The 14828-nt window shown below is 43.2% G+C and overlaps 1 protein-coding gene across 1 annotated transcript in view; it reads left to right on the forward strand.

Annotated features, from left to right (window-relative positions):
* The window catches only part of IL17RD (interleukin 17 receptor D), a 62210-nt gene extending 47945 nt beyond the window's left edge, over positions 1–14265 (forward strand). Inside the window, exons 7-13 of the mRNA XM_011371797.2 lie at positions 89–240; positions 1338–1403; positions 2364–2418; positions 2881–2991; positions 3762–3946; positions 6334–7270; positions 8002–14265. Of these exons, the coding sequence (XP_011370099.1) occupies positions 89–240; positions 1338–1403; positions 2364–2418; positions 2881–2991; positions 3762–3946; positions 6334–7270; positions 8002–8114 (1619 nt within the window). The 3' untranslated portion in view covers positions 8115–14265. The remainder of the gene's footprint in view (positions 1–88; positions 241–1337; positions 1404–2363; positions 2419–2880; positions 2992–3761; positions 3947–6333; positions 7271–8001) is intronic.
* The last annotated feature ends 563 nt before the right edge of the window (positions 14266–14828 follow it).

Below are 14828 nucleotides of genomic sequence, written 5' to 3' on the forward strand. Positions count from 1 at the left end.
AGTATAGCTGTTCTTTTCTCATGGTGTTGCTACCCTGGTGGTGTCAGGTAGCCTCTGGGTGCTCACTTCGGGTCCTTTCTCCTCACAGACTGGAAGCCTCGAAACCTGAATATCACTCAGCATGGTTTGGACATGCAGGTGTCCTTCGACCACGCACCACACACCTTTGGCTTCCGTTTCTTCTATCTTCATTACAAGCTCAAGCATGAAGGACCCTTCAAGCGAAAGACCTGTAAACAGGTGAGCTGCTAGGTGTACATAAAGGAACACCGTGTTTTAAGGTGACTCTGAGCCCCTGGAATTTGGATGGTTCAGTGTGAGCATTAGGCATTGTCCACTCCCAGCAATAGGTAGATAGATCTTCCGGAATGTTACCCCTGGGTATGTCTCAGGCCATCCTGCTGTCACCCCTTCCTCCCCACTTATCTGTCTCTCAGCTATCCTGCTTGGCTATGTAGCCTGGTAAAAATATTACCAAGGAATCAAAATAAGTATTTCTAGTTTGTTCTTCTATATTTCAAACGTTAATTAGGTGCTCACTGAATACCAGTCACCAAGCTTTATGCTCATTGAATCCTTATAACCATATGAAACAGGCTGCTGCCATTCCTACTTTCTAGATGGGGAACCTGGGGCTCAGGGAAGTCACCTGGTTTGCTGAAGGTTACACAGCCAGCACGTGGGAAAACCACATCTAGGAGCCACTCCACTGGCATTTCAGTGGCTCCTGATTTTACACATAGGCTAAGGTTAAGTAGAAACTCAGTAACCAAGTCCTTAAACTGGAGGCGGTCAGAGGGAATGGGAAACATTTTGTAGAAGTTCACAGGACTACTAGATCACACCCAGCGGTACCAAGAGAAGATTTTAGTGGTGGTGGAAGACCCCAGTGCCTACCTGGACATGCTCCTGTGTGTGTTACGTTTTGCTTTCCTGCTGACTCTCACTTTTATCATTGACCTTTGACATTCTACTCAAGTTAAAATTATGGCAAATAAAGTATGTATAAACACAACAGGTAGTTTTCTCTACCCTTTTATCAAGTGAAGGGTATTCTAACTACATAATTTCTTTGTCTTCAAATCAGATATCCCTACTGAGGGCGCCACCAGCTAAGCGTACAATATAGCAGGGGTCCTGGGCTCCCCTGGGCCTTTTATCAAAGTGAAATTCAGATAACGTGGCAGATAAATACAGTTGCTTTCTGATCTGATTGACATGTTCTGAAAACATGATTGAGACTGTTGGCAAGTCTCCTTCAGCTCTGTGGGGAGAGAGGGATCTGGAGGGCCTTTATCCAAGAAGAAGTTTTAAAGGTGTTGTTTGTTCCTTTGCAGGAGCAAAATACAGAGACAACCAGCTGCCTCCTTCAAAACGTGTCTCCAGGGGATTATATAATTGAGGTGTGTATAACTCAAGAAAACCTTATTATTAACTCCACAGAATGAATCCGGTTCATTTAGAATTCCAACTGTTTACAACACTAAAATGTCAGGCCATCAAGGGTGTATATAGTTTTATTTATACATGATCCTAACATGCTTTTTAAAAAATTTATATAAAATTGGTCTTTGATTTTTTTCATTAATATTTCAAATAAATATTTTTATGTAACCATAAAGTCCACATAACCATAATTTAAAATTTCTATGTAGTATTTCTTCATACTTGATATAGATATTTTTTAAATTTTAAGTTTTTAGTAATAAAACAGCAAAACAAAAGTTATACCCATTATATCTGCCTATACTTCTCTAGATTTTTGCTGACATTCTTTTGTATAAATGTACATGAGTTCTAAGTACCACTTAAAAAGCATGTAAATGATATATTTTTTTCTTTTATTTTTGTAGATTTATTTTCCAGTATCAAAAATACTACAAAATTAGAAGTAAAAGAAAACTAGAAATGGAAACTAAAAATATGTCCATAGCCTTCCTATTCAAAGACAACCAATATGTCTTAACAATTTGGTAGAGACACCTAGTTCTTGCATTACTATATATCAATATGTGGTTTTAAATAGACACACCTTAAAGCTTTAAGGGAAGCCCAGTAAAATCAGTGGTAAGATGCCATTTCAACTGAAAATTGTTAGAATGTGGAACTTACCAGCTGACTTAATCATTGAGTAAACAACTTTTTGATTCACGAAAGGAAACGTGATGAATTAAGAGTTTTAAGTTGGTGAAACAGAGAGGTATCTATTAACGTCTAGTCTCGGCTTGTAAATGGTTGCATGCAGCAGCTTTCCTTTCCTGTTCTCTTTCCTCCTGCCCACACTGCCCTCAAATAGAAAAAGAACAAAATCTGCCGAGATGCTATCACTTAAAAAAAATAATATGGCATCCTCTGTTTTGCAGCTGGTGGATGACACTAATACAACAAGAAAAGTGATGCATTATGCCTTAAAGCCAGGTAAGAATTTTTTTGTTTGAGATGTTGGCTCTGGGCTATGGTAGACCAAGGTATCTGTACTTCATGGTTTATAAAAACAAAACACAACAAAACTTGAGCTCCTTTCTCTTAAAGGATGTTTCATCAAATCTGACTTTCCTTCCACCCTCATGTTGATGCCTAGAAGATCAAAGCCAGTGTGGTTGCATATCCCTGGAACTAAATAAATAGTCAATTGTCTTCGGAAGAAAAGTGATGGTGGGACGGGGAGGTTTCCTTAGGCGAAATTCTCACTCAGAGGTATTTACTGTCCCAGCAGACTGTTCTTCAAAATGAATCCTTTTATAATCACCAAAACAGCACTAGGGAAAGGTGGTCAAGGGGTCCTAGAACCTGTTATGTGGCTTATGTTGAAAAAAAATTTTTCTCTTTGAACCTCTTATGCTGCTTAAGATTAAAAGCCTTCCCTTTGAAATTTCCCAGTGCACTCTCCGTGGGCTGGGCCCATCAGAGCAGTCGCCATCACTGTGCCCCTGGTCGTCATATCGGCGTTCGCAACACTCCTCACTGTGATGTGCCGCAAGAAGCAACAAGGTATGTCTGTGTGGTATGTCCCCCCACCAACCCCGCAACGGGCAGGACTGGGGTCTCTGCCAACAGAGGGAGACTAGGAGTGCTTGGTCCCTCCCTGTGGGTGTCTGGGAGGCCACATGGCTCCTGTAGTCTCAGAATTAAAATACTTTTAACCTCAGGATCCACTAAAAGAACATAAAAGCATAATTTTATTCTCAAATTTAGGATAGTAAATTCAAGAGCATCAAGGAAGTATGAGGGTGTGAGTAAGAGTGAATGTAGGGCTTCATCGCTTACAAAAGTCAGGTTCCAGGAGGGAACCTTCTTGAGAGCTAGAAATAAATGTTCTGTATCTTGACCTGCATGGCGGTTAATCAGGTGTATACCTAGGTAAAAATTTGAGATGCACTCTTAAGATTTATGCATTTTATTTTTGTAAGTTATACCTCAATAAAAAAAAAGTTTTTTTTTAAAGGTCTTTTCTGCCAATGCTAATTGGCAGTTGGTTGCAAGGACTGGTTCTGGGTGCCCTCTGCTGACTAGGGTGACTCCTACAGTGTGCTGGGCTTGCCCAAGGTCAGTTTTAGGTGAAGAACAAATTTTGGCCATTTGTTGCTCCACTGGAGAAATCAGCTGTCCCATTCCCAGTGGTGGGTGGAGTTGGAAAACTTGAGAGTGCTCTAGGTGGATATGTCACCTATTATTTCTTGACGGTAACGTTAGGTCCCAAGTCTTAGGCAGCAGGACAAAGTTTTGCTCAGATATCAATCCTGTCTTCTTTTCCAATTTAGAAAATATATATTCACATTTAGATGAAGAGAGTTCCGAGTCCTCCACCTACACCACAGCACTCCCCAGAGACAGGCTCCGGCCACGGCCGAAGGTCTTCCTCTGCTATTCTAGTAAAGATGGCCAGAATCACATGAATGTCGTCCAGTGTTTTGCCTACTTCCTCCAGGACTTCTGTGGCTGTGAGGTGAGGAATCTAAAATCTCAACTCTTACCTCGGGTGGAACACATCCTTCACACTCTCTCCCATCCACCTTGTCCCAGCCTACAGGCCTCCTTCAGTGAGGCCTGCCCTCTAGCAGTGCCTGGCTTCCAAATTGGGATCAGCCTCGCACTCTTTTTCAGTCTTTCCTACCTGTCACCAGCACTAACTGTTTCCTATACTTAGTTCTAATCCTGACACACACCTACTCAAAAGCCTCAAGTGGCTCCCACCTAGTAGGAAGTTGCATGGGGGAAAATGCAGCTGCCCTGGGAGCACATAGTGGGGGAGTGGGCGGAGGTGGTCACTCTACATATCCCGGTGAGCATCGGAGAGGCAAAGAGAGAATGGTAAGTGAAAGAGAGAATGGTAAGTGAAAGAGAGAATGGTAAGTGCAGCAGAGGGTTTGACAGTTTTGGGGGGGGAGCTTTGCTAAGAAGGGAAAATAATGTGTTAAGTGCTCAAATGGTCTGCTCTGGTTTTTTACCAGTTCTCTTGAGTTAAGCTATTAATGTGTAGCTTTTCTATAATGTTATAATGTTAATTTTAGAATGAAGTCTGAAGACATCATATAGGGCCCATTGTTTATTATAAACTCAGGAATTGTACAGTAATTGTGTAGTTGGGTTGTTTGTACTTTGAAACTACCTGCTGGTGGGTTTCTCAGATTCTCTTCACGTGGTGAGGCTGCCCCCTAGTGTCAATAACACATATTTACATGGCTGGCCTGGTTTCCCAGTGCATGAAAGTGGAGAGGTTGACCAATCAGCACATATCCTAAGAAACAACTGCAAAACTCAAGCCTGTGCCCCACGCTGTCTTCAGATATACACAACCCAGTTTGCTCTACTTTTTAGGCAGTCTCAGGGAAAAATGTCTTCCAATTATGTGTGTAATACTGTAGAAAATTGGGAAACTAGAAAAGGATGACAAAAAATGGTCTGTAATCTCAACCTAGAGAAAAGAGGAACCATGGTTAATATTTAATGCATTTTCTTCCAGTCTTTAACTGCATAGATGAACTCACACATACAGTTTTGCATTGTAGGTGGATTGGAGTTACTTTTTCTGTCTCTTTAACAACTTTTTACAAATTAACAGTTTTATTTAAACTGCTATTTTAAATAGCCACATGATCTATAATGTTAGTTATTTAAAATTGTTAAATATCTCAGTAGTTCAAGTTTGCCTCATTTCTAATGATTTTCCAAAGATAGATGCCCGGAAATGGAATTGCTGGATCAAAGATAGGAACATTTTTGAAGTGCTTGGTATATAATACCAATTAGTTTTTAGAATGTATAAGGTTAGGAAGAATTAGGGCAAATGTAAGATGATTCAGGATTATTTTCAGCAAGTCAATGAATGTTGAGGACTTTCTTCCCTTCGGTAACACAAAGCAGAAGAGGAAGACAGTCATTTCAGACCCTCTGTCCTCTTAACAGACTGGCTGTTACATTTGGCCATGGCTATTGGGAATTAATTTCTGAACTATACAGAAAGAAAGAGACCAGTACAATTGCCAAGAGATGATTTCAGCAGAATCAGATGAAAGTGGTCTGAAAAGATGAAACCTTCCAAGGGGTCCAGTTTTCTCCCCTTGAGCTCTCCCTCTGCCCCCAGACTCCATACCTGACCTCCCTAGGGGTTAAAGGCCTTATAGGGATGTGACCCTATAGACCGCTTTGAAGTCATGGTGGAAGATGCCAGTCACTCCTAGTGAGTTGACAAGTATGGCCATGTTACTGTTCACCACCCTCCTCTTTAGCTGCTGACCAAATGGTAAACAGCATGGCTGAACTGGGACTGTGAGAGTGGCTGGGGAGGTCCTCTTTGTCAGTCGCTCTTTCTGCATGTGAGACAGCCAGCATCGTGGGAGACTCTGGCATCCAGACCTGAGCCCCATTTTCCAGCCCACTTTGGGGTTGGTCCCTCACCCACATCCTTCCATCATAGCCTTCCAGCTTTCTTTCCAGGACCTGCCCCCACCCAGGCAACCTTACTCAACAGGTAGACCAACCTCAGTGCCTCCGTTTTTCATGCTCTGCACCTTACTTTAAGTCCCTTGAGGGCCTCACGTATACTATGTGACTTAGGCAGGTTGCTAGAAGTGCCTTGCCTCTGTCTCTTTACTTATAGAGTGGGAGTGGTAATGATCCCCTGTTACGCTAAAATGAGGGCATGATGCAGAGGCCCTGGTGTGTGGCCCTCCTTTCACCCATGGGATGTTAGCTGTTCCTTAGAGCCAGGTAACCTGGAGCTACACATAGTGGTGTTAAATGATTGAGGGATGAGGTGCACTTCTTGTAACATTCTCGTTCCTTGACATTCCAGGCTATATAGGTGAGTGAGGGTTCATGTTCTCTTTCCAGGTGGCTCTGGACCTGTGGGAAGACTTCAGCCTCTGCAGAGAAGGGCAGAGAGAATGGGTCATCCAGAAGATCCATGAGTCCCAGTTCATCATCGTGGTGTGTTCTAAAGGCATGAAGTACTTTGTGGACAAGAAGAACTATAAGCACAAAGGGGGTGGCCGAGGCTCAGGGAAAGGGGAGCTCTTCCTGGTGGCCGTGTCAGCCATCGCTGAAAAGCTCCGCCAGGCCAAGCAGAGCTCATCAGCAGCGCTCAGCAAGTTCATTGCTGTCTACTTTGATTATTCCTGTGAGGGAGATGTTCCTGGCATCCTGGACCTGAGCACCAAGTACAAACTCATGGACAACCTTCCCCAGCTCTGCTCTCACCTGCATTCCCAAGACCACAGCCTCCCAGAGCCTGGGCAGCACCCTGGACACGTCAGCAGGAGGAACTACTTTCGGAGCAAGTCGGGCCGTTCCCTGTACGTTGCCATTTGCAACATGCACCAGTTTATTGACGAGGAGCCCGACTGGTTTGAAAAGCAGTTTGTTCCCTTCCATCCTCCCCTACTCCGCTACCGGGAGCCAGTCCTGGAGAAGTTTGACTCAGGCTTGGTTTTAAATGATGTCATGTGCAAACCAGGGCCTGAGAGTGATTTCTGCCTCAAGGCTGATGTGGCCATTCCTGGCGTGCCAGCTGACTCACACTTGGAGAGTCAGCAGCTCGGCCTGAATGAAGATGCAGAGGCTGGGGCCAGCCCAGGAGACGGCTCCGTCCTGCAGCCCTTGCTGCACACGGTGAAAGCTGTCAGCCCCTTGGGCATGCCGCGGGACTCAGGCATCTACGACTCATCCGTGCCCTCCTCCGAATTATCTCTGCCCCTGATGGAAGGGCTCTTGGCGGACCAAACAGAAACATCCTCACTGACAGAGAGCGTGTCGTCCTCCTCAGGCCTGGGTAAGGCTCTGGGTTACACAGAGTGCTGGTGGGTCGGTTCCGATGCAAGCCACAGCCTTCATTTATGAAAGCATTTTTCTAATATGGGTGCAAACTCATTTGGCAGTGAAACCTGATGAGAAGTAACACAATTCCATTGATAGTGTCAGTTTATCCCAGGTAACGGGAATGTTCACATGTGTGAGCTGATGCTAAATTATAGTGAGCTGCCCAGTCCCATGTTATGTTATATATAGCATATGCATTATTTTGCCTTCCTAGACTTCACAAACATCTGAATACCAAAACATTTTGGGTCTCAAGGATATTGGACAAGGGTCTATGGACCTGTATCTTTGTTGGGACTTGCAGTGTTCACTACCCCCAATCCTTCGTATGTCTTTAAAGCCACGTCTGTTGAGCCTGGGGTTCACGGATATGGTATTCTCTCCATTGTAGCTCAGCACAGGCTTCAGGTAGGGCTCTGTAGGAGCCTCTACGGGACGCTGGGTCAGGCTGCTCCCTACTGTGCTTGCGACTAGTTGGAGTCATGCATGCAAACCCTTGACTTTCAACTAAGGGAACTAGAACCTGTCAGCAGCATGAGATTGCCCCATCTTAAGCTGGTTGGGATGCCTGTATCACTTGTGCAAAGCCTGTCGTCCAGACTCAGATCCTACCGCATTCTGGCCTGAGCGCCTGGTGCAGTGAGGTGCAATGACGTGTGGCTCTGCCCTCTCTTCTTTCCTTAGGTGAGGAGGACCCTCCTGGCCTTCCGTCCAAGCTCCTCACCTCTGGGGCGTGTAAAGCAGAGCCCGGCTGCTGCAGCTACACTGGTGAACTCCACGCGGTCGCCCCTTTGTAACAAAATGGAAGAGTCTAAGCATTGCCACTTTAGCTGCCGCCTCTCTCTCTTCCCCAGCTCATCTCTCCGGTTGTGTGGCCCACTTGGAGCTGAGATCTCCTACAAGGATGTTCCGCGTGATACTTGTGCCAGTACTTGCTCTCCTTGCCTTGCCCCTGCCCTCCACCAGATAGCTTGGCAAAATCTCCAATTTTGTAAAACCATATGGAACTCTGAAAGGCATGTCCATAAGGTTTGACAAAAGTTTGCCGTGTTAGGTCAGACCTTGGATTAGAGCCAATCCTGGGAGGTAGGGAGGGAACATGTAAAGAGAAATAGGAAAATACTTGCACTGATCATTCAGACTTAATTTATCTCCGCAAACTTTGCCTGTTCACTGTTGGCTACTTTGATTTGAAATGCTTTGTAGAAAAAGCACTTTGAATGCTATTACAACCACAGAAACCAAGTGCCAGTCTATCTGGAATCCATGTTGTTACAGACGATGTTCCTGTTGGTGTTCGGTTTAGAACTTATGATGCCATGGGTATTAAAAAAGCTTTAAATCAAAGGCCAAAAATGGGATTGAATATACAATCATCACTCATAAAACGAGTCTTTATGTGTCAGTGGGTGGCATGGCTGGCTGAAGTGGTTGCTGCAGGACCAGGCTTACTTTCTAGACCATTCTTTCTCAGATGGGTTGGTCAATGTGCAAAGGCACCAGAGCTCAGCACCCAGGGCCACCTCTTGGTCTGAGTAGGTGTCATGGGAGGGCCAGATCTGCCTGCCAGGCTTCTCTGTGGTACATTTACTACGCTGTATCTCAGATGTTGGAAGTTTGTTTTTAAGAGACTGATATGCCCCTGGACTGTAGTACTGGAATTTGCAGTTCATGTGTTGGTTGGCCTCTGGTCTAAAGCTATGTTCAGAAAATCAGGGATCAGAATCCATTGAAATATGGCAGTATGTGGAGGTGGTGGCCAGTTAATCTGCTGAACTGGTTTTGACTAATGACAAAACTTTTTTTAAGAAGGCGAAAAGGAGGGGACTGTCACAAAGATGAATATGCTCTTCGAATATTGTCCAAAGGCATGGGGCCTGAAATCATTAAATTTTTGAATTTTAAAGTACTCCCCCCAAGCCCAGCCTGTGAATTGTTTCATTTTGAGTTTCTCCTGTACTTCTTCAATGAAAGATTTGTCTCTTGTGCTCGCTCCTACCAAAACCAGGTATTTAGAGCTTAGGAGGAAAGAATTTACTTTAAAAAAAGAAAAGTAAATGTTCTATTTTTATCAGTGACTTCTCTGCAGAATTCTGTTTCCAAGGGGAAAACACTTGTTCCCTTCTCCTTCCCATACCTGTGATGGGATGTGGGCATCTTTTCCCAACTTTTTCACAGGTACTGTGAATTCGCCATCCTGTTTCCTCAGCATTCACACTAGGGACCATGGTCTTGACTTCAGCAAACAGGACCAATATGAAGGAAGATGCTGAGAAACATCCCGAGTGGGAGGTGGGATGGAGCCTTCTCCTTCCAAGCACATGCTCGGCAGGTGGGAAGGGAAGGTTTACACCCTTCCTGGAAAGAAGAGATTTGTGTGTGTTTTTGATGCAAATGCCACAGTCCCTGCTCTGTAAAGGCAGCTGGCAGATTCTTGGGAGAAGAACGTGCTCGTCTGTTCTCTGGCATCGAGTTTCCTGCAGCTGCTCTGAGGGAAAGATAAGTGAGCAGCAGAGCTGCCTCCCCCATAAAACCAGGCATCTTGTTGGAGAAGAGACGTTCCATGTTGCCACTGTGGAACACAGGACAGACACAGAGCTCCTGCCCACATATGACTTTTCTACTGGTCCGTCCTTGACATGCATTCTGTGAAGGAGATCGATCAGTCCAAACTTGCCACAATACGAAAGTTCACTTTGGAACATTATCAGAGAGATTTCTTACTGAGGTCAAGGAATTGTGTGTGCCCCAAAGGAACCATCAGGAGCCACTTTTAGGACATTCAGCTTTGCATGTGAAATGAGGCGCCTCTGAGAAAGTGGCCCCAGGAGCAGCATGGAGGACTGGGGGGCAGGGAGAGCATCAGCTGGGCTTTATGAGTATGGGCAGAGAACTTGCCACATGAACCCATTAATTATGAAAATGGAAGGGGAAAAATGCACTAGTCCAAAAATCAGGTAATTTATTAGTTTGGATTTAGGGTTTGGTCACTTATTTTGAAATACTCATGGTTGCGATATTCAACAAAATCAAACTGTTGTACCAAGTAATTAAACCACGGTGCAAATGCCTAACTCAAAAAAAAGTTGAGAAGTCTCCAACTTCTCAGTTTTTCTTTACTAGTTTCGCTTTATTTTTTCCCACCCCTTCCATCTCTTGCTGGGAATGGGAATTGTTGCCTTGTAGATGAAGGCAAAACATCTGTTTTAAGCAGAGCTTCATTTTTTGGGACTCACATATTGTTCCAAACAGTGGAAATGATAAGATGGAATTCAGATAAAGGTTCTGTAAGTCACAGACTTTTAGACATTGAGGAAACAAGAACTAGAATTTAGTGATGATCTCCAGAAAGTTTTTGATCCTGAGAGTCAAAGGCTTATGTAACTAAGTTAGATGGTGTCCCCTGAACAGGACAGGGATAAGTCCAAGATTCCAGGTAAGCAAGAAGCCTTCAGATAGTTACAGGTAGGGAGCTAGTTGTTTATCTTTACTCACCAATGCTCTACAGAAAGGACTTAGCATCTGAAACAGCTATGCCAGGAGAAGGACCAGGGAGGTGAAAGCCCAGGTAAAGGTGTGCTTTTCTCTCAGAGATCAACCTGGACAGGCCCAGCTCAGCCACACATCAGGCAGAAGGTACTAAGGGCCGAGTCTTGGGCCTTTAAGGCATACTGATGTGTAGAAAGAATCAGAAATCATTCAGGTCCAGGCCCAGGTACTCAGGTGGGTGACCCAGCCAGGTAATAGTATTTTGAGCCCGAAATGAGATGGGGCCATAAAGTCATGAGACAGAGTTTGGGGTTGACACTGGCAAAAACGGAAGATAGCCTCAGATCAGAAATTCAAAAAATGTCTTAGCAACAGTGACATCATTGGAATCAATGTGTAGTAATTTAAGTTTATGTATATTTGTCAAAGTTTAATCTTACTACTTTATAGCCACAGATGTCTTTTTTAACTAATCCCTAGTCTCAGGTTTCCTGACTTAAGTACAAATAAACAGAAAAAACATCCCTCCAAGAACGTGGGTTTACGTGATTTTCAGAGCTTCCCCCTCTCCCCTCAGGATCAAGCATCTTTTCTTTGAAAAGAAATAAGGGAAGAAAATAAAAGCCACTTTCTTCCTGGAGAAGAAACGACACACCCTCCTCTCCAAAGAGAGAAAACCCTGTTGTCTCCAGCCACCTGAACACTCTCTTTTGGCTCTCTTAAAGAAATAGGAATTGTTCTTCGTGCGTCTGTTGGAGAGAGGTGGACAATGCCAATGTGAAGGTTGTTAGCCTTTTCTGTTCCGTGTCGTTGGTGAAAACTATTACTCTCAACTTAACAGATGGTATACATTCAGGGGGCACCAGTGTAGCAGGCCAGGTGTAACAAAAAATAGGTGTAACTAACTATAAATGGCAATGACATGCCCCCTCAGTGTCAGGGAAACAGTAGGGCATGGTGGGATTGTAGCAAACCGAAATGCTCCTGTCCTAGCTACAGGGGGCCGCTACTCCAGCCACTTGTGGCCACACAGTGTTTCCTGATCTTCCCATCTTTCAAGAGAAGCTGAGAATCTGGATTTTTATATGAAAAACTGGTTAGTTTTGGCAACTAAATTAAAAAAAAATTTTTAAATGCATGCAGACCAAATAGAACACATGAGTAGACCTGATTCAGCCTACTAACTGCCAGTGTGCCACCTCTGCTTTGTAAGATTTAAAATGAAAGGTATCCATGGTAATTACAGATGTCTGGTGCCACCAGAAAATGTTCTCGCTAAATGTTTCTTTTTCCCATTGTTCCCCCAAAGAAATTTGATATGGTTGTAAATGTATTTGAAATGTTGTGATTGTTTCTTTACGTCTCATGGTATCTTAAGAGAAAGGCAAGCCAGTTACTAATTTTAAAATCAGATTTATTTTCTCCAAATTTAAAAAATATGACACTTGGAACAATTTCACTTAAACTCCACGACCTGAAGGACCTTATTTATAGTTTTAGCTCTTGGCTTAATCACTTTTTTAGATCATGTGCAATTCTAGGCTTAGCACAAGACTTAATAAGGAAAAAGCAGGCATTGTGGGGATAGGGCAAGGAATCCTTGAGTATACAGTGTAGCCAGGTATTTGCACTGTCTTCTCTGTTTTAAATGATCTGTGAATTACTCTGTTTTGGAGGCGTGAAATCATATACAGGAGAAAAGCTTTCCCTGATATTGAGAGATCAGTTAGGAGTCCTGATGGATTGTTGGGTCATCCCTGCTATATCACCTCCTTTCCAGATTCAGGGTGAAAATAATAAACAAAAGGAAGTCTGGCTGTAAGCCAACAGCTTTGATTCCGACTTCAGAGTTTGGGGGCTGGGAGAAAGTTCGGGTTATCTAACATGTTCCCCCTGGTGTCAGGACTGCACCTGAATTATTTCAGACATATGGCTGTGGATGGGATTCTGGATTTTCAGCAAAGAAGATTCTGTATCCTAGCCTGCTGATCAGATAGTTCTTTGTACCTCTTCCTTACAGAAATTCAAACCAGCCTTCTTTTGTTCAGCGTGTAGTGGAAAAAGAACAGCTGGTCACCTTCCTGTATTTGAAAACCACAGTGAAGTCATTCCCCTGGTGTTTTTATTTCAGTGATAAATAATCCCACCTACTTAAATCATTCTTCATAGCTCTTGTTTTCCAAGGGCTTCATAATTTTCACTGCTCTTCTGTTTCCCAGCTTCACACTCAGTTTAGTTGCCCAAATAGAATGTGCCTTATTCACATTGGTGCTTTTTTGAAGGCCAAGCTCAGGATGGGAATTACAGGGAGATTCTTATGTGCCCTGCTTCTCTTACTACTTAAAAACATAATGGCACTTTTAAAAAATGATGTATTACCTGTATTCATTCTGAGGATTATTTGATTGTCATGTTTTTTCCCCCTTGACAATAGTCCTTTATCATATGTGGTTTTATTTTTATTTTTTTCCTTCTTGTGGTTAAACACTCGGTGCTTATGTGTTTAATATCATTCCTGAGCTGCTTCAAGATATTCTTCAAGACTAGCTCTTCTGAGTGGCAGCTGTCCCTCCCTCTCAATTTTAGATTCTGTTTTTTATGTATCCTTAGACCTCACCTTTAATTCATGACTCACAATATTATTGCGTGGTGCAGACTTCAGTCTAACCACTGGTGAGAGACATCAATTCCTAAGGGCTAATTTGCAAAGTGGTCAAGTGAGAACCTCTTGGAAATTTTGGTCGGTTGTCCTCCCTCCTGCTCTTTGGTTCCTGTCCAGAATTCAGCTGGGACCACAGACTCTTCAAGGAGCTTTTTCATTTTCTAAAGGGCTGCAGCCATGCCTCTGAATTGAATAAGCAGAAGTCTAACAGAAGCAAACCATCATGACTGTTTATCTGTTTATGTCAAATAAAATTTCGGTTGAGAAAATTCAAAGAAGCAATCTTTTGTTTGTATGTGTTGTAGACAAAGCTGGCTGCTCCAGTGTATAGACAAGAAAAAATTACCATTGGATTATACTAATATGTAATCAATCGTTTGTTATTTTTTTAAGGTTTTTTTTTTTTTTTTTTTGTCAAGAAAAAAACATCGTCTGGACAGAGCAAAAACTTTGTAAAAACCAAATGTGTTCGTTTAGAGAGTAGGTAACTTCTCTTTTCACTGTTAGTTTTCTTTGCCCCACTGTGGAAGCTCCTTGTTACTGTGTCCTGGAGGGAGCCTGTGGGATACTGTGGTTATTGCCACCGCCTTTGTTTGGTCTTTAAGCTTGTCCTGTGTGGGGCGGGGTGGAATAGTGAGCACTGACAGACTGTAGCAGCATGCTGTATTTTTACATTGAAAGCAATGTCTTTTTTGATTTGTACATACTCTAAATAGGTGACAGTAGATCACAGCTGACGTTTGCAAAATGTTTTTGTACCTTAGAATTTCTGCATCAAATAAAACGTTTTGTTTTAAGAGTGTGGTAGTTCATTATTCTAGATCATCTTTCCTGTTTCCTAAATAGCTTGGGTTCCTAGCACAGTTTTCTGAGGGCTCGCCCTTTAAGAAGGTGAGAGATTATCCAAGGTGAGGAGGTGAGCATTGCCAGTGCGTTTTTCACTTCTTAGAGAAAAAGAACCTGCTGCCCTTGACCATTTACCTCGCCTTGCAGTGAGCAGGTGCCTCTTCCTACATGGTGTCTGGAACAGGAACAAAGATTCTTATGTCAAGAGGAAATTTGACTCAGAACAAATGGACTTTCTTTGCAGAAATTTGAAAAGAGCCATTAAAATTTGAAAGTCACTAACACCTTTCCTGCCATTCAAACAGAAAAAGAGATGCCTGTTCCTTCTTCCGACCACATTCTCTCACCTCTTATGTGCTCTTGCTCTAAATTAACTTCTTCGTGCCCATCAAATTCAGGGTCAGTTTCCAGCTCTGTTACTACCGTTGTGACCCTGTGCCTGCATCTCTGTGGGCCTCAGGTCTCATCCATAGAATGCAACAGTCAAAAGCCCTCCTTCTCAGGGTGGTAAATT

The sequence above is a fragment of the Pteropus vampyrus genome, unplaced genomic scaffold, assembly GCF_000151845.1.
Source record: "Pteropus vampyrus isolate Shadow unplaced genomic scaffold, Pvam_2.0 Scaffold195, whole genome shotgun sequence".
Classification (NCBI taxonomy): Eukaryota; Metazoa; Chordata; class Mammalia; order Chiroptera; family Pteropodidae; genus Pteropus; species Pteropus vampyrus.